Source organism: Sceloporus occidentalis, unplaced genomic scaffold, assembly GCF_023333645.1.
Source record: "Sceloporus occidentalis isolate IW3139 unplaced genomic scaffold, rSceOcc1.0.p SCAF_538, whole genome shotgun sequence".
NCBI lineage: Eukaryota > Metazoa > Chordata > Lepidosauria > Squamata > Phrynosomatidae > Sceloporus > Sceloporus occidentalis.
In genome coordinates this window covers 12,300-32,300 of record NW_028317518.1, presented here as the reverse complement: position 1 = coordinate 32,300, position 20,001 = coordinate 12,300, and the positions used below count along the sequence as shown (strand labels likewise).

At 40.2% G+C, this 20,001-nt stretch overlaps 1 protein-coding gene across 2 annotated transcripts in view; it reads right to left on the bottom strand.

Annotated features, from left to right (window-relative positions):
* The window catches only part of LOC149271188 (BAR/IMD domain-containing adapter protein 2-like), a 45,301-nt gene extending 26,842 nt beyond the window's left edge, over window positions 1-18,459 (bottom strand). For both annotated transcript variants that reach the window (XM_089507557.1, XM_089507556.1), the window contains exons 1-2: window positions 18,384-18,459; window positions 14,156-14,242 (exon numbers count right to left, since the gene is read on the bottom strand). In XM_089507557.1, the coding sequence (XP_089363683.1) occupies window positions 14,156-14,242; window positions 18,384-18,453 (157 nt within the window). In that variant the 5' untranslated portion in view covers window positions 18,454-18,459. The remainder of the gene's footprint in view (window positions 1-14,155; window positions 14,243-18,383) is intronic.
* Between the last annotated feature and the right edge of the window lie 1,542 nt (window positions 18,460-20,001).

Genomic DNA, 20,001 nt, shown 5'->3' with positions numbered 1-20,001 from the left:
TTTGAAAAGCCAGATACGACTAATCCTGGAAGGCCCTGATCAGTGTGATTCCAGCAATGGCCTCCATGCTGTCACGTGGGCCTTTCTGCTTCGCTCTTTGCCCTACAACACTTTTCTTCTGCCCCTGCCCTAATTTTCTACTATTGTGGGGCAGTCTATTGTGTAACTGTAACAACAACAGTCTTATATTACAATGAACATTCAGACAGAAGATCTGTCGCAATCACCCATGTAGTCCTAGAACAATAAGTCATGTTCCCACTCACAATAAAGTTCATCCACATCGCAGCCACATAAAGTTTGCCTCCTGAACTTTATATTCACATTTTTTTGTTCAAATACAAGCAGAAAGTCAGCAGATCTCCTGTAAAAAGGCATGAAATTGCCATTCGGATAACAGATGCCCCACTTTCATTGGGTGACATATTTTGTAACTCTTTGTAAGACTCCTGAGCAAATTACCAGTTTGTGAGAGAGCTGAAAATGTTATTTCGAATTAGGAAGGAAAACCCCACCGAGCTTCTCCGGCAAGAAAGGCTGAGGCAACCCTGCTTAATGCAGAGTTCTATCATGGATGATTAATAATCATGCATCGTGCAGGGCCGTATCAGCCCTTCTTGCAGAAGGACCTCAGTGAGGTTTGCTCTTCTTAATGTATAACGTGCTCATGGATATTAAATGTTCACAGACCTCTAAATTCCCATTTTTAGTGAAAGAACACCAATATGTCACGTCGTCATCGATGTTTCCGTGCTTGACTACTTCAGCTCAAGCAGGAAGCTCAACTGAAACGTCCATCGGTTCAGCCTGCTCTCTATGATTCCTTGACTACTTCAACTTCCATGAAAGAACTTGCCATCAGCTAGGGACATCTGCTGAACCCATTAAGATTAGCGCATCCAAAGAATCTTGGAGATAACCTGCAAATTGTGACTTGTCAGACAAATCCATCTAACTGCTAGCCCTAGTATCCCCAAGTTTTGGCCAAACTAATACTTGGATAATATTGAATAGACTTCTCGTTTTTCTGGCGCTTTTGACTAGAGGGCCTTCAAGAAGTGGCTTGAGAATTGTCAAATGGCACAGTGATTTTTTCTTTTTTTCTAAATAAATTAAGAGCTGCCCCGTTATACGGAAACAGAAAATCTAATTATTCTTTCGAGAAACGAGGTCACTGGTTTTTTTTTTTTTTATTAATCCCATCAGCTATGGTTGGTAGAGCATTTTGTGGATCTCTCCTCCAGACATTGTCGGTGTTTGTTAAAGAATTATTTTAATCTGTATTAATCTTGTTTGGATGCACCGAGTACAGGAGTTAATTAAATGCCACCGAGTATGAGAGGTGTGATATAATGAACATGGTGGATGAACCTGTGCTAATTGCATTTAACCATATCAGAGAAATTAGAGCCCAAAGACGTTCGTAAAAACCAATGCTTAGTCATGATAGAGGACACAAAATTACCGGAAAAGAAAAAAAAAATAAAAATCTGAAATCCTGTTAAATGAAACTAGTTTGGGAAGTCAGGGTCTACACGTCAGGCAGATGTTTACACATAACCAGGGCAAAAGGGGGCAAATGTTCTGGGTCCATCTGGCTGCAAGGGCACACAGCAGCCTCTTACCCTGATGACTATCACCGTCCTACAAAGAGGCAAGAATACCTTGGCCAGCACAAAAACTATCGAGCCGTTAAAGAAGATGTGGCAATAGCCTTGCAACCTGTGATATACCCCATGGTCTGCTCAATGACCTTAACATTTGTCTTATGGGGGCGCAAGAAGAGCCTTGTAACATAATAGTTTCATACTTTTTAAGGAAGAAAACTACATTATATTTAAAAAGCCCCGCTTTATTGTCCATTGTCCCTCTGGTGCTGTGTGTATGAGAACTAGTTTTGCCATTTTGGGTAAAAAAAAAAAACCAAACCCCCAAAAAAACCAAACCCCTATTTATGTTGCACCAAAAATCCCAAAGAACGTTCAATTAAATAGATTTACTGCAAGCGGATAGACAGAGCACGTGTGCAAAATATATATAGGGCAATAAATATGACACCAACGAAAGGCAGTTACGACTTATGAGATTTAAATGGTGGTTCGGGCAAGAATGGTCATCCTGACCGAAAAATCTGAAGGTACATCAAAACATTTAAGGGCGCTCGTCCACATACTACTAATACCTTAAGAATGCCTTTTAAACAACATTCCCGGTACTTCTAAAAGTCCAAACCCTTCTCAGAATTAACCCTTTATCCATGTAATGCCTAATTGTCATGTGATACCACACCAGACACAGATAGGTCATTGCCGTAGAAAGTCCTGCGTTTTGATTAAACCTTGAAAAGGAAGAACAAATGTTAGAGCCGTTATGGTTTATTTGATAGATTAATGCTTTGTCTTTTTGTGTGTTTGATATCCGCCTGGAATTTGCAAGCGTACACGGCCTGTAGACGTTATCTAGTTCCCCAGAAGCAGTGTCGCTGTAGATAAGGTGTTCTACGGGTATTGTAAACCATGAAAAATTAAACTGGGCTGCCAGTTGATGCAAATAAATACATGGTTATGGGCTGTTCGAAAGGCACAAATAAAACCATTAAGCAGGTTAAAATTGTACATTTTACACAATATCATACTTTTCTTTAGCGTGTAAATATTCGTTACGGTTTTCTTATATCGGGAAGTCCAATTGGATATGGAAATAGTAAAGAAGATGCCCTTATCCACCTTCGGCTTTTCCATCTGAAACATTAAGGAGTCATAATGGTTCTTGGCTACTGAGATCTAACAAGTCCACATCAGCGGCCGCGTTCAATCTCCGACTCGGCCCATCCGCCGCTTCTGAAGCCCCACACGCTATGGAACGACTGAAAAACGAGATCCGAATAGGATATCAAATACTAAAGATACTAGAGATGTTCTGTAATGAGAAACTGAAATCTTCATATTTCTATTTAATATCAGCATTAGTAGTCGTTTTAAGACTGAAATTCCATGGCTGGTTTACTCTTCCCAAATTAAGGTCATCCTTATTAATGCCAAGCGATTAAGTGTTTATGGGAGATAAGGGTACCAAGAGGCTTTATCAAATGCAGAGAGGTGAACAGTTAAAAAGCTAGTAATTAGTGGACATGCACCGGAGGTTTACGTTCAGGTTTATTGGCGTCAGATCTATAGAAGTATTTTTTAAGGCTGTTCTCGGTATGGCTCAATTTAGATTGGCAGCGCCATAAGTCAAACCAAAATACATCCCTTGTGTTACTCACTGTGCTGTAAATAGTTAACAGCGGGGAAAGGGCTTGGGGAATAATAGATCCCAGCATGCTTCAGCCAAAGGCAACGTGTCAGAGCCTTTGGACTCTGAAGATCAAAGAGTGCTATTCAGCAGCCCTTGTGGAATATGACATTTATTAAAATATGTTGATCTGATGATTGATTTTTATGTTTTAGTTGCAATTCCTCACATAGCCACCAGGGGCAGGGCTACATTATCACGAACATTAAGCTGTATTTACATTGTAACTGTCTCCTTTCTGTGCTTCTTTTTCCGGGGGTTTCTCAGCCACCACTTTTGAGATGGCGTGTATTAGACATGAGTGGACCACGGTCATCGGGCACGATGTTGGACGATGCATTTTGTATTTTCGTCCGTCCCGCACGCGCACAGATCCTCCGATAATACTGCGAACGATGCATGAGACTATGGAACAGAACATTGCATTTGCTTTGGGGGCTTGGTATTTTGTTGGATGATTCTTGCTTAATGATCTGAGCGAGCTGAAGGAAAGTGTTAAACCGAAATGAAATAATAAATCATAAATGTTACGGCCAGCGCCGAGAGCTTTCTTTCTGCAAATAGGGGATTTTTTTTTTTTTTCTCGCGTAAATAAACGTGGGCTGCAATTTTATGTACGGGCTTGTAAATTTTTAAACGTTACTGCATGCCAAGCGATTAATCAAGTTCATTGGGCTCTAGAAACATCTGTAGCAAAACCACGGAGTGCTCGTGCATTACAATTGCACCGAAAGTCTACAGTTTACCATATGCTACTGTCCATAATGGATGGAGATATATATATATATGTGTATGTTATATTGTACATACGCGTGCAGAATCATGAAATTAAATAGGAAAATATTCTGTAAATCCATGTTCTGTGGTTTAGTTACGATTCTTGTGTAGAGAGAATGTAACAATTACGTGGTGTGAACAGAGTCTCTATGTACCAGCTGTGCTTCTAAGTGCTAGCGGTTAGAGACTCGTCTATCGAACGGTTAAATAAGACCCGCTGGCGAGGTACAAGCTTAGGCCTCGTGACTCTGAAGGCATGGGCCATGCCATTTCTTATTTCCAGCGGCCACTTTTGCCACTCATTTACATTTATAGATATATTCACAGGGGTCTCTCATACCCAGCAAACATTCTGAGCTTATAGAAAAGAAGGGCATCAAGAGGGGGAAAGAGGGGCAGAAGGACACGGGAAGGGAACCATGGCCAACTGCAAAGTGAGTATGATGGCTGAGGTGTCCCATTAAAAAAGACTCAAAATTCGGAAAGCCTAACCGGTACAATTATTAGAAAGTACCCCAAGTTTGTCGAGTCCTTTCAAATTTGACAAGGCTATATGTCTTGCCAAGCAGCTGAATCAGCGGGACTCTATACTTTGATGTAGTTGTGGGCTAATATTTGGCCATGTAACGTGATGGAATCCCCAAAGTTTATGAAAGGTATTCCCTGGGCATGCGCTGAATTCTTCCTTTGGTTTGAGTTCCAATTAATAGACATAAAATATGGCATTTTACACTAGATCATCGTCCAACAAGATGAATGATACTGGGGTTATCCATACACGGCATTTCTCCATTAGTAGAAGGCAAACTGAGATAAGTGTTGTCTGTAGTGTGGACGGAGTAATGAGTGGAGGTGGGAGGAAGCCTTGCTTCAGCCAGCTGTTACATCCCAGGGTAACTTATCTACATCGCCAACAAGCTGCGGCGGTTGTTGAAACGGAAATTGAAAAACTTGCTTCTGCACTACGTTACTCGCAGGCGCTGCTTCTAGAAAGGAGCGAAGGGCTTTCAGTGGGTGGCTTAAAACCACTTGACTTCATAAACACTCTCGGCTCTGCGGGTATAATGGCTGAGCCGAGTCGGGGGTGGAAGGTGTTTCACTGTGAGGGCAGATTCGAAAAATTCACAAAAAAGGGAAAGAATGTAAAATAAGATTTTTGGGGAGAAACCACTAATTCCCTAAACGTCTTTTTTATGCATGAGATGCTCGGACATCTGCGCCTACGTCCAACAAGGCTAATTAATATATTGCTTGGTGTCCTAATATTTTCTATATAAATAGTATTCTATTTAAAAAAATCCATCTGCATTGGAATAATTTTTTTATATATAATATATATATATATATATATAAATAAAACATTGCACAGGAATCAAGAGTAGGCTAGGATTTTGGAACAAAATAATAACCATGAAGTACCCTATAAATCAGTGTAAATTCCCCCGTAATTCCAAAAACGACATTTTTTATTCTAGACATTTTCTCATTCACGGCTGCTCATCGGCACATTACACAATGTTTGTCCGTCGAGAACAAAGATACAAGCCTATGATTGAGGTCACGGTTTACAAGAACGGTTAAGCATTTTATAGGATGTCATTTAGTGGGCGTTCGGAGCAAATCATTTGTTTTAAGCTGACAAAATGAACAAAAAATAATTGATAAAAAAACAAACACACACACACACACAACAATTGCTGGTACATAAAATAAAAGAAAGCTTCAGTTTCATACATGAAAAGGTTATTTAACATTTTTAGCAGACCATCAAAAAACATTAAAAAGCCGGTTTAATCAGCATAGACACTCAATACCCAGAAATGGTATCTACGTATTGGGAGATAAAGAAATATATAAAAGTACCTAAATATCTAAAATCCCTATATAGTAAGAACTATGATCTGTACAGCTGATGGAAAGAAGGGAAAAGGGAAAAAAACACCTTTATAGCAAACCAATCAAAATGTAAAAAAAGTATGCTCTGCCATGAATGGGAAAAGAACAAAAGGAAATGTTTTACTAAACCCTTCCATATCCACTTGTTACTATGGAGATGTCTATATAATAGAATAACGAGTGGGTAATATACGGTTCTTCATAAAGGAACTACATTTATATGGAGCTGCACAAAAAACAACTTTTACAAGAAAAAATGGTACACAAATAAAGGGGTTTTTTTACCATTAAGTGCTCAGAATCACACATACAAGCTATTCCATACCATGAGGGCCATGAAATACGAATAAGCGTTGGATGATTTACTTGACTTGATCAACTTTTGGATCTCCTGGTGTAAAGAGGGCTATAGTTTGGGTTTGATAGGGACAGTGCTTGGTTTAGTTGGCCAGCTATGGAAATCTAAAAAGGTATGGGGGGGATACAATGAGAGTCTGTCTCACAAAACATTGGGCAGAAGATCTAAAAAAAATAAAAATAAAAAAAAAGTCTGTACCGTAAGAGCAACTCCAGATTGTCACAATATGCAGGAAACCAATCGAGGCAGCCTGGGCAAAGACTCAACAGGTTCAAAACGCTACTTCTGTGGAATAAATATCATGGCATAATCCAAAACATAGACGGTGATGCCTTCTCTCTAACCATTGCATCATGTGGACATGACAGGGTCCCAACATCAAAGACATCAAAGAGATTGCCTTGAAAAGATAAGGGATAGGATATAAATCCACTGGAGGGGGTTAAATGGATACAAGAGGGACACACAAGGGCAAGAAGTCATAGCTTAAAAGTAGAGAGGCAGGTGTGTAGATATAATTATATAAAGTATTTCTTCACTGAGGAGCTGGTGGAATTCCAGAAGTAGTAGAGAATTTAAACATGCATGGAACAGGCAATAGGCCAATGACCAAGAAACCTTTGAGATGGTCCCGAAGCTAGAAAAAAAATGGAAGCCTAAAAGAAAGATGGCTCTTACAGGTGTCCTTCCAAAGACAGCATCACAGGGTAGGGTTTTATGGAGAATACTTCTCATACAGGAGTCCGAAGTAACAATGGCTTCATTTTCTGAGCAACTGAGATAGAAAGAGATGCAGCTCATCGTATCTTGGTGATTTTGCTCTTTTCTGGGCTCGTGGCTCAGCCATACTTCAGTCTCTGTGGGTTTGCTAATAGCCGATTTTAAACGCCCCATCTCTGCCACCATTTGTGCCATTTTTTCACCCACATATTCCTCATAACGCATTTTACTTAAACTCACATGTTTTGCAGGATATCCGAAAATATTTGACGTTTTCTATTGAATTTGGGTATTAGGGTTTTATTGCCCAATAATATAGGACTTTGTGACCAACTAGTCATAACTTCTGTATTTTGGAAATCCATTTAGCGTGGCTATAGAAGTTACGCATACACATTTCTAAACGCAAGAGTGTTTGTATTCCCTTGCAACTGCATTTGTACATGTTCTCAGTCGGTTATCTGATCCCAATCAACTACACAAACACCCTGACTCCTTATACTGCCTGTAGGAAACAATAGAATAGCTCAGTCTTAATCACCCAGCCAGACACTCTGGCTAATGAAAGTCTAGGAAGGAACGGACTTCATTATCACTGCCATAAAGCATCAGCTCAGTGGAAAGTCACAGAAAATATCACATGACTGACAGGTCTCCAGATAAAATGGTTATTGGGGCAAACAAGATGAAAAACAGGTTTTTGTCAGTACCGACGGACATTACTGTATACGGCGCTCGAGTTTATGCTCAGAAATCCCCCTCCCATGGGATTCCCCTTTGATCAATTCAGTTTCGCCTATTAAATCTCCCATTTAGTGGTTTACAAACATTTTCCGAAACGTAAGTCTCATGGAATTATGAAATGTTTTCTTTCCAAAATATTGTTGTTCTTGTTCTGAGCATTGTGTTTTTAAAGCAAATCGATTAATTTCACCTCTATTTGTCGCTAAATTAAAGAAGCCAAGACTGCTTTTCTGCTTTAATCATTTTCTTTGCGGTGAAACTTATTTTGCAAGGAACAGCATCTCATGAGGGTTCGGACTAAGCTTCTAGCGTTCCAGACACCTGGCACAACTTGCTGCAAGGCTAATAAAACACAAAAGGCTTCTGTCTAGTAAGGTTGGCAAAAAATACCCCAAACAGAGATATGTTTGCAAAACACTACAGATACGAAAGGTCAGTGCGTCTGTGACTTTGTCGTATTTGAACCTGGAAGTAAATTTGCTTTGGGACAAAAATGGGACATTAGAAGTTTCATTATTGAAGACCAGAGTGGCTACACTATGTAGTCTATATTAACAAAAATATTGGGACACCTGACCATTACACGGGGACGTTGATGACATCACACTCTAAATACATAGACATTAATATGTAATTTGTCCCCCTTTGCAGCTAGAACAGCTTCCACTCTTCCGGGAAGGCTTTCCACAAGATTTTGAGGAGTTTCTGTGGGAATTTTTGATGGGGTTGAGGTCAGGGCTCTGTGAGGCCGGTCAAGTTCTTCCACACCAAACTCATCCGACCATGTCTTTACGGACCTCGCTTTGTGCGCTGAGGGGGGCAGTCATGCTGGCATAGAAAAGGACTTTCCCCAAACTATTCTCACAAAGTTGACATTGTCCAAATTGTCTTGGTATGCTGAAGCATTAGGATTTTCAATCCCTGGAAGCAAGGGGCCCAACACCTGATTTCATTAATTAAGAGACGTGTCCAAATATTTCTGTCCCTATAGTGGTACACAAAGCAAGGTTCATAAAGACATGGTTGGATGAGTTTGGTGTTGCCTGGTATAGGTTTTTGTGGTAACTACACACATACATTAACCTTGTGTCCAGAGGCATCTAACATTTAGCCACAAGTCAAATGATGGTGGACCACCACCACTTGAGGTACCAAGGAAGCTCAGAAGACGTAGACGTATACCTCCTGCTGAAAACATTGTACAATACAGACATAATAACACATTGGTAGGGAGGGGAACTTAACAAATAAATCTTTGTCTAGCGCTGAAAGCTCCTCTACTCACATTAATGATTACTTATCTGTAACGTTTTACCGCTAGGAGCACATTCCTAATGAAGGTGAAACAGTGGAAAATTGCATGTCTTAATACATGACTGATTAACACGGTAGATGATACCAGCCTAGCCTGCTAAGAAATGAGGAAAGGCTGTGATGACTATCTAGCTCATATAATAATATAAATCAAGACACAATGAGGATCAGACTTACCAAAACATATGTAAGATACCAGCTGCCTTTAAACATGGAGCTGCAACCTTTATAAATATTAAATGGGGCAGCTACGACTACATCGTTACAGGTTCATTAGACACATATAGCTAATTATCCCCGCGTATTCTTAATGCTTTACAAAGCACGAAGGCAGGCGTCAATCAATATTTTCAGGACCGATTTCCAAGACTTGTTTTGAATTCCTTGAAAAAGGATTAAGATTTAAATATAGAAAACAATAGAATAACTATATTTTTTTTTTGCACAGTGTTATTACATAGTTAGCTAAAAATATTATATTTTAACTTAAATTATATAAAATCGGCTTGCAATTGTTTTAATTCTACCTACCATACAAAAAATAAAAATTATATATATATATATATATATATATATATCCACACACACGTACATACTCACACCGATTATATATATTTTTTTATTATTATTTAAAATGAGTGGTTGGCAATTGCCTAGGGGCCAAGCAAGCTCTCATGAAGGTAGCCATACAATAGTACCCACTTTTTTGCAGACCCCATGCCTTTGAATATAATTAAGATGGAGAGTTATTAGTCTCTGGCTCACGGGTGCCTGTAAACTAAATGGTGAAACGTCAGCTCCGTCACGAAAGCCGAGAATACCCTTGGATCAAGTACAGGTATTCACCAATTTTTGGAAAGAGGAATGAGCGCTACAAGGACACGTCGGAATATTGCTGCAGTATCGGCGAGAAACGTAAATGTTGCAGAATATAAATATTTCAGTCAATCCTGCGGGAGAGAAAGAAGGAAAGGAGCGGAGGACACAAAAGGATTCCGTGTTACACAATAACAGGACTGGAGACCGAAAGGAACATTAAGATACGCTGCTGTTTGGGGAACAGAAAGGGACAGATTATCTCGGCTTGGAATACATAGCAAGCAGGAACACAGCTTTGTAGAAGCCGTAACAACCTAATTTACCGACTTGTTGCAGAAGCCATTTTTCAAGACACAACACATAGGGGTAATGACACAACCAGGGGCAGCGGAAAAATGCAGGGGTATAGTTAGTAGGCTAAAGGCGGTGGACGCGCGATTAAACCACAGTAATACATTGAGAGAGAAAAAAAAATAAAAAATGATCAAAGTGATAAAGTCCGGGAGACGCGCTACTTAATACAGAAACCGATGAGGGTTTGATGGCGTGGGAGACCGGCTCTTAACGCATTGAACCCAAGAAGACCCGCGCAACAGAAAGAAACCACTTGTTCAGGCGGATGCTTTCTGCGTGAGCGGGTCCTGCCGGGATCGCAAGAGCAATTACCAGGTTTACGAAAAGCATTTATTTTACAAATCACGATTCTCCTTTTTCACTATTCCCACGTCACCCGGGGACATCCAGCCCGAGATGGGAGGTCTAGAAGGGTCGCAAACAATGAGAGTCGCAACCGGGAAATGCATCTCACAGTAAGCGGGATGTTAAAAGAACGGAATCGCGAAATAAAAGATACAGATTATTATTCAGACACCACAGCAACAACGCACGTTCGCCAGGTCTGCGAGTTCAAACGGGTGGCCCTCGGGGGTTACGGCATGACATTGTTAAAGCACCAGCAGGAAAAACAAAAGCAGGATAAAAGTTGTTGGGAACAGATCTTTGATCTCCCCAACGGGCCTATTTATGCTACGGACGCTGCGCCCGCTCAGCACAGCTTCCATAGACTTCATAGAAAAACGCAGAGCACCCTTAAGAGACGCCACTCCAGCATATGATGTCATATCCCGGCACCCTTAAGGGACGGCACTCCAGCATATGATGTCATATCCCAGCACCCTTAAGAGACGGCACTCCAGCATATGATGTCATATCCCGGCAGTCAGTTTTGTAAAAGGTGCGCCGACCGTGGAGGGTGGCGCTGGGGTCGATGCCCTAGGTCTTTCCCACAGTCACACTCCTGATATTTCTTCACTTACTTCTTGTATTACACACCCTAACTCCCTCTAGATTGTAAGCTCATTTGACCAGGGCCTGTTGTATCTGCATGTCATCTTGTTATGTTATATACTGTTATGGCCTGTTCACCCTTTGTACAGCGCTGCAGAATCTGGCGCTATATAAAACAAATAATAATAATCACTAGCTTCTTAGGACACTATTAGACTATACGGCTCACATCTATCCTTTCCTGCAAACTGCAAAGGGGCCTTTTCTTCTAGAAACGAAGCAAAAGAGAGACAAAGGAGAAGCTGGTGATTAATGACACAAGAGCCAACCTAGCACTTTAAAAATATCAGTGAGTCACAAAAAAAGGAAAAAAAAAATGTCTATTCTATTCTAGAAGCTGCTTAATCATTAAGAGGGAATAAGCCTAACCAGGAAAGGGAAACGGATAATTTAAGTAGCACAGATACAGAAGTTACAACATGACTACCCAGAAAGGAACGTATCAGTCGCTGACACAAAGGACATCTCTTAAGAATTTAATCCAATCTTTATAAAATGATTCTTTAAGATCTCACATCTGGGATTCGAAGAGGCTTACAGGAGAGTTGTGAAGGGTTAACACTGCTGAGCCTCACCTGCAAGAAGAGCTGTGCTGGCTCCATATAAAGTAGGGTTAATATGGGAAGAGATCTTGGAAATCACCTCCCCATCTAGCGTTGGCCGTTCATAATACCGATTGAGGTCAACGAAATGAAGAGCATTTTTTTTTTATTGGTGTTGGATTAAGCGTAAGAAGCCATACTGCTTCCCTGGATCTTCTCTCTCCTGGTAAGAGAATGACACGTGCCCATGCCCAATCCTCACTCATATTCTGCCTTTTCATTCCACTAAACGTTTTGAGGCTAGCCTCATCCCTACACAGGGCAAATTAAGTCATCAATGGAAGTCGATACCTGATTGATTGGACCAACATATAAAAAGATCATACAGACTTTCGAGATCTCTTCTTCAGCTCGACAAAAAAAACCAATAAAAAGTATTTCACTGGAGGTCCAAAGAAAAAAGTATTAACTTTGACTAAAGACCTAGTTTTCAAAGTATGAAATATATACAGTAGATATGAAACGGAACAAGCAATAAGAGCACGTCAAAACACCTCCATCAAGACTGATCCAAAAAAATTCTGCCTTTATTTTGAGGGTACCAGAAGCTTATCATGAAGGCGTCACCAAATATCCAATGATACGTTGGATTAAAAAAACTTTCTATATAGAAAATGAGGATAAAAAAAAAACCAAAAACTGTATGGATTTAAATTTATTATTTCTTCTACTTAAACTAATATATAAAGTCCAAAAATAGTTACCGGCACTCCAGGGACTTTCCAAATAACCACACAAACAACGTTTCAGTCTTGTTTATTTCAGACTTTCATCAGAACATCAACTAATATATATATATATATATATATATATATATATATATATATATATATATCTCAATCTTGGAGACTCCAAAATATTGTTCAGGAAAATAACCAATATATCTAGGCTTCTTGATTTGTAAAATTAAAGAAATTTCAAAATTAAAAATAAACCCAAATAAATATATTTTTTCACCCATGCTTATCACACAGAAATGCCAGATAGCCTCTGGGAACTTTACAATGTGTTATTGTCACATTCCCTGGAATGCAATGCCACATCGTCCTTGCTACATGCCATTTCTTGACTAAGGACACATTGGTCACCGCTGTTCATAAATAACAGGGGGGGAGTAACGATTTGCAACAAAACAACCTAACCTTGTACAATTACACTAAAAAGATATTAATAACGAGAAATAAACTCAAGAGGAGATGCAGAATGAGACTGTGATAGATGGATATTTAATGACATGACATGTATGAAAGGAAGCATGAATTATCTATTCCCAGCATGTGGTATATATAATGGAATTTATACCCGTTATTCAAACCAAGCATAGTAACTGGCATAAAGCATGATCAGTACCAAAGACATACACTACCGCTCAAAAGTTTGGGGTCCTTGTTTTTGCAAGAAAAGCATATTTTGTTCATTTAAAAAAAAAAACACTAAATAGATCAGAAATCCAGCGCAGACGGGGTTAATGTTGTAAATGACTATTGTAGCTGGATTTTTATTGGAATCTCTTCATAGGCGTACAGAGGCCCTTTATCACTCCCATCACTCCTGTGTTCCAATAGCCTTTTATCACTCCCATCACTCCTGTGTTCCAATGCCCTTTATCACTCCCATCGCTCCTGTGTTCCAAGGGCCCTTTATCACTCCCATCGCTCCTGTGTTCCAAGGGCCCTTTATCACTCCCATCACTCCTGTGTTCCAAGGGCCCTTTATCACTCCCATCACTTCTGTGTTCCAAGGGCCCTTTATCACTCCCATCACTCCTGTGTTCCAATGGCACGTTGTGTTCGCTGATCCAAGTTTAAGTTTAAAAGGCTAATTGATCACTAGAAACCCCTTTTTCAATTATGTTACAGCCAGAAATGATTGTAGAATAGCCTATATTTGTTAATTAGAAAAAATGCATATAGTTGAATTGGCTCAAGAGAAAGTTTAGTTGATGCTTTCTATTGGAATGAGGAGACATCAGAGGTCTCTTTGTCCTGAAAGTGCAGTTATACATTTTCTTTTCTTTGTGGGTCCAATAAAAAGTATCAAAATCAACTAAAGACAACTATTAGAGGGCTCCACAATGTATGTCAAAAACCACCAAGAAATGGTCAAAAGAGGAATCTAGAAAATGTGGACATTTATCCAACAACAAAAGACATAGAAAGAGAAGTTTCCAGGTTAGGCAATTGGCCCATGTCCATTGAGCTCGCACGGGCTAGAACCCTCTTGGTCATCAGCCATTTATTTTCCATCCATACAAATATATCAAACAGTGAGTTGCGTCACTTACCGAGTTCCTTTGAGCCTTGGCTTTCACTCGCCAATTCTCCCATTTTTACCAGAGCATCAAAGTAGCCTTTTGCTGCAAACGTTACACCTGAAAAGAAAATACGTTCATAAATATATTCGGAAATCATCTTGGGTCCGTCACGCTCTGCTACAAAGTAACAGTTTTGGAATGACAATTGATTTTTCTTTATAATCAGCAGAGATTATAGCAGTAACCGGTCTAGGGTGAGGACGCCAAGCAGGGAAGGGGGTATGAGTGGTGGACACGCTACATGAGATGGGGCGATTGGTAAAGTTGCCCTTAAATGAAAGGGGGTTCTTTAAAAATGGCTCCATCGCAGCTTTACATCACATTCACTAACCTTACCGTGCCCCTTGGTTTCTGGAAAAGCTTGGTTAAGACTGTTATACGTCTAGCATATCTCAATCATCGGTTAATACTGCTTTTATGGGCTTAATAGGCCGTTTTCCAATATTTCCTTGTAGCAATAAAATTCATTACATATATACTGTTGTTACGTCCCCCATCAGCTAATAAACTACAAACCACTTTAAATTTACATTGCGTCCTATATAATGGGCTATTACGCTGCCAATTAGCGGTTGTTTACTTAATATCGGAGACTTAAATCGACTTTTTGGAAGAATAAAACAACTTTATGGCAATCAATACAACAACAGAACTAATTTTGTGTCTTTCGAACATGGATTTTGACAAGAAGACTAAATCAATCTGCCTTGATCCCAGGGGTATAAACGGCACGAGCGATCGTTATCTTAAGAGGTCTATTAGTTTCAATGATAAACTTTTGTAAACAGTTGTAAAACTTGATACAGATATCAATGAATTAATTAAATCACATTGCGGTCCGATGAATACTGATCATTGTTTTGAGATTTTTAGGGCGCTAAGAATGGTTCCAAATAGAGCTCCAAGGTTGGTTTTCAGGTTCTGCAACGACAGGTCACTCAAACACTTCACTTGGGTAAGCAACAAGATATCAGCGATGAAGAACAGCGGGCTGCACGCCAAGTATTGATCTCAACAGCTTTGCTTCTACCCGCATTCACCGCAGAAGACAGGAACCGGTGCCAAAGGTCTACAAGGTCTCTCCAAATGGAAGAATAAAAAGCAAAAGAAGACCTCGCACACAAAAGGTCTGATGCGGGTGGGTATATTTTATTGATCAGCCAGCGCTAGTATACACGGAGACTAGAAGGCGAGTGGCGCTTACTCATAGGAACTGTTGACTTTAGTCACTTTTGACCCACAATAAGCAATACACACTGTATACAAAAACACACAAATCTGACAGTTCTGACACATAAAGCCCATTGTTTATGCTGATGGGACGAGATATTTTGATGAGCACCGACGCATTAAGCGTGTTATCCCCACCGGTTTCTTCTCCGATTTCCCCCATCGCATGACTTAACCATCCAGGTGTTCTGTTTAAGTCCCGGCAAAGACAGGGGGGCGGAGGATTTTTAGTAATTGTTTGCTTGGAAACACCGGTCCGAGATCACATTTCAACGTGAGCGTTTAGTAACCCAATAGTCATCTATGGCAAATAAAAGCAAATCTCGAGAAGTCATTTGTATTAACTGTTACAATCTGCTCTCACAATAGGAGAGATGATTTCTTCCCCGTCCCTTCTATGTACAAATATGACTTCTGTAAAAAGGTATGGTATATTATTGTTAAGGAGCTAAAGGCACTCATTAGTTAGAAGAAAATGGTTCCATCCAAGATGAAACTGTAATTTAATTCAGCACTGAAAACTACTGATCACTTGTGATACAATATATGGACAAAAGTATTGGGACGCCTGACCATTACACCATTAACAGGGACTCTTATGACATCACATTCTAAATACATAGACATTAATATGTACTTGGTCCCCCTTTGCAGCTATAACGGCTTCCACTCTTCTGGGAAGGCTTTCTACTAGATTTTGGAGTGTCTGTGGGACTTTTTCCCCATTCATCCAGTGGAGCATTTGTGAGGTCAGGCACTGATGTCGGCTCGGTCAAGTTTTTGGGGCACAGTCATGCTGGAATAGAAAAGGGCCTTCCCCAAACTGTTCCCACAACGTTGGAAGCAGAGCATTGTCCAAAATATCTTGGTATGCTGAAGAGGACATATCATGGTCATAAAATGCAATGTCATAAAAGTCCCTGTTGGTGTAACGGTCAGGCGTCCCAATACTTTTGTCCATATATTGTATCACAAGCGATCAGTGGTTTTCAGTGCGGAGTTAAATCACGGTTTCATCCTTGATGAAACCATTTTCTTTAAACTAAGCCGAGTCAATGAGTGCTTTTAGCTCCTTTACAATAATATACCATACCCAACGTAAGTTAGAAATACAATTGCTAAATGAAACACTACGAAGGCAAAGTTACTAGTTTTACTAAACATTTTCATAGAAAAAAAGGGGCACTAAAACACAGTATTTTAACATAGCGTTAAATGGCGGTAACTAGACTACTTAAGTAAACGGATTGACTGCACGTCGGAAAGACACAATCCCGGAGAATACGACTAAAATGCAAAGTTACACACGCTTAACTACCCCAACCTAAACAAATCGAGCAGTCCGTGTTTTTCGCAGGCAGGGGCTGATTAAACGCGGCGTAGTGAGAGTTACGCTATCACGCTTCACTAGGTTAATACAACAGGGGGATAACGTGCGCAGAGCAGCCATAGACAACCCCTGTTCAAAATGGGGGGGGTTTAAAAGCTGCCTAAGTGGTCCATGCTTCTCTCCAGTTATCACTGGCCTGCTTTAGATGGTTAAAAAAAAAATCCCCTGTATTATTCACCGGTTAACCCTTCTTTATGTATGTGATTACCAAACAGGTTCTTTATTGCTAGCGTGGTATTCTCTATGGATATTTCTATAAGGATAATGCTATGGAAAGGCAGAAGCCACCTATCCAAGATGTTCGGAGAAGTAATTTCTCTCCTTAATAATTTCTTAGTGTGTCTGAATGTACAATTAAGCCATGGATATCACAAGGAAACGGTAACATGGATAAATGGGAGGAAAATAGCGATTAAAACACACAAAAAAAAAAGGGAAGCATGATTTTTTGATGTGGGAGCTTAAAAAATACATAAATTTCCTGGTGACTTTATCTAACCTTTATAAAAAGGTGTTTTGTTAGAGATGGACTGTCTGGCATTATCACACTAGAGTTAGATTAGAACTAAAGAGACAAGGAGGGATAATTTGCCGTGCGGGACACAATCAGGAACCTATTCATACCATCTCTAGAAGTCGTGTCTTTAAATCAGAGTCAGCCGATAACGGTGAACCTGAACCGTTTTTCCCCACATAGTCCTGATAATAAAAAAGGATTAGAGGAACTACGGCCCAACTACCACTGCTGGACTAAAATGATCATAATCCTCAGAACTCGACAAGCCGGACCACGCAGGGGTTGAGGCAGCACAACGTTCTCCAAGCCGTCTTGTTCTTCTCACCAGAAGATCAAGCATTTCCCCATGTCATAGGTACTATATTTGATCATAGCCAAAAGACAGAAAAGAAACCAATTGATATGGAACCTCCCCAAACATTAAACAGAACCTCTTATGACCCCGACACTGCATTAAACATGCAACATCTCACTCAACCAGGACCTTTAAGGGTGGTATATAGAGCACTTCAGTAAGGCGGTTATGGGGGACCGTCTTACCAAGTCAGCATTCCCGCTCCTCGTTCCCCTTTAGGGGTTAACAGATTACAAACCAGAATCGGTGTGGCGTATAGAAGGCTTTATCCCTGCTAACCAGCTGCCCGTGCTCTACGCTAACCGGGATGGTCAGCCTGAAGCTAGCTAATCTACACAAAACTGCATTTAATACTCGGACTTGAATTAGCCAGCTCGATGTAATCCTTAGCGGCTTCGTCGTGATCCGCTGGGTGAGGCAAAAAGGATGAACTGTATCAACGAGGAGGAGGCGAGGTCTGTGTGGTCTTCGTACACAAACCGGTGTCCTTAAACCTATTAAACTGCAGAACAGGAAGCCTTCTACACCTAAATTATAAGCATGATATGGGTGAATACTCCAGTGCTATGTAGTAAACGAGCTCGATAAACGACCACACAACGACTAGCGTGTCCCCTGTATACAGCGCGGCTCTTTTGCATATGGAAATGGTCAATGTGCAGAATCAGATTCATTGATGGTACGGTTGGGTTTCCACGTAACTTACTTGCCAAAGCTTTCTCGTAATTCTTCCCCATGGCTATGAAGTTTCTAAGGCATGGGTTAAATTGTTCCATAATTGTCTGGAAAAAAACAAAACAGAAAAGTACAGGTTTAGGTCAATAATTCACCCACAATGCTGTACGACTTTATACACAACGCCACAGTATTCAGAGTCCTTCACTGCGGCATGTTTCCAAAATAATTACAAGCTGTCCTGAGAAGTTGACCTGTCCATTAAACCCAATCCAAGCAATCATCTGCTGATGGAAGGACACTGTTCATCAGCGAGCGAGCACAACTTATTATGGGGTTTTTGCGGTATGGCAGTACAAATCCACAGAAAAAAGGCCAGAATAAGACATCATGGATCTCAAAAGGTGTCTCTGGTTGCCACCATGGGCAAGTCACAGTGCTATAATAGTTGTGATGGGCTATTAAAGGGTTAATATTTGACAGCTCACTTAGAAGACTCGCAGATATGCCTAAAAAACCATCATATCCTTCATACAAAGTTAATACGGTCCTCGTTACCCAATGTATTAATTGAGGCTAACTTTTCAAAAGCAGTAAAGTAGCAGAATTTATAGGGTCTCGGTATCTATTCCGGAGCAGCGCAATATCCCACGGCAGTAAAAACGCTAAAATTATTACCAGGCAGGATTTACTGAACATACACTATAAAAACGATGATCATTTCCTCTCCAACAACAACAAAAAAAAAAGGAACATTGCAAGGTTCCAACCGAGCGCATCGAAGCGAGCAACTCTATGGGTTTTAACGATGATAAAGCATGACTTGGTTACATGTAAACAATAATGTAAAAAACGACAAATTAATTTAAAACGCTAGTATAGCGATAATAGTCAGGAAAGCGGTTAGACAACCTAGAACACACATTTTAATGAAAAAAGCCTATGGGGGGGGGATTCTCATTCTTTGATTTATTTATCGGTTTGCTTTGAATATTTATGCTTCGGACTCTCATATCTTAAGTAAACATATTAAGACTTTATCTTGCTACAGAACCTGGCGAATAATGAAGGTCCACGCAGGAAGTACTATAATAAAGCAAACCCTTACTAGATGCTATACAGAAATAGCGTATACCATACAAATATTTATTGTTCGAGGCTCTGGGAACTTCAAGAGAGTTCATTCACTTCATGCAGACTCTTAAGCCTCTCCTTCTTGAACTTTTGAAAGCTCTTGAGACTATTGGCATGAAACCCATACTCCAAAATAAAGAGTTAATCTCCGGTTACAATATCCTTAGGCACAATAACCAGGCTGGGAGTGAAAGAGGGCCTTTAAAAAGATAGAAGAACAGGTTCACTCCCTTCTCTGTCCATTGTGTCCCTCCTTCTAGTTATTCAGCAGGGTTACTCCTATAAGAGAACCGTCATCGCTCTCTATAGATAGTAAACATAAAAAAAGTTCTTCTAAAATGAATCATTCTAATAGACTCTACCTATTCCAATGGCACCAGCCTTACAGGTTTATAGGTAACACTACGCACCTCGGGTACACGTCTACGGAGAGAGTTTGTATTGTAAGAATAGCTGACTTAACAAAGATGCCACCTGGATGTCCCCGTGGACGGACCTGTCCTAGATTTTTACAA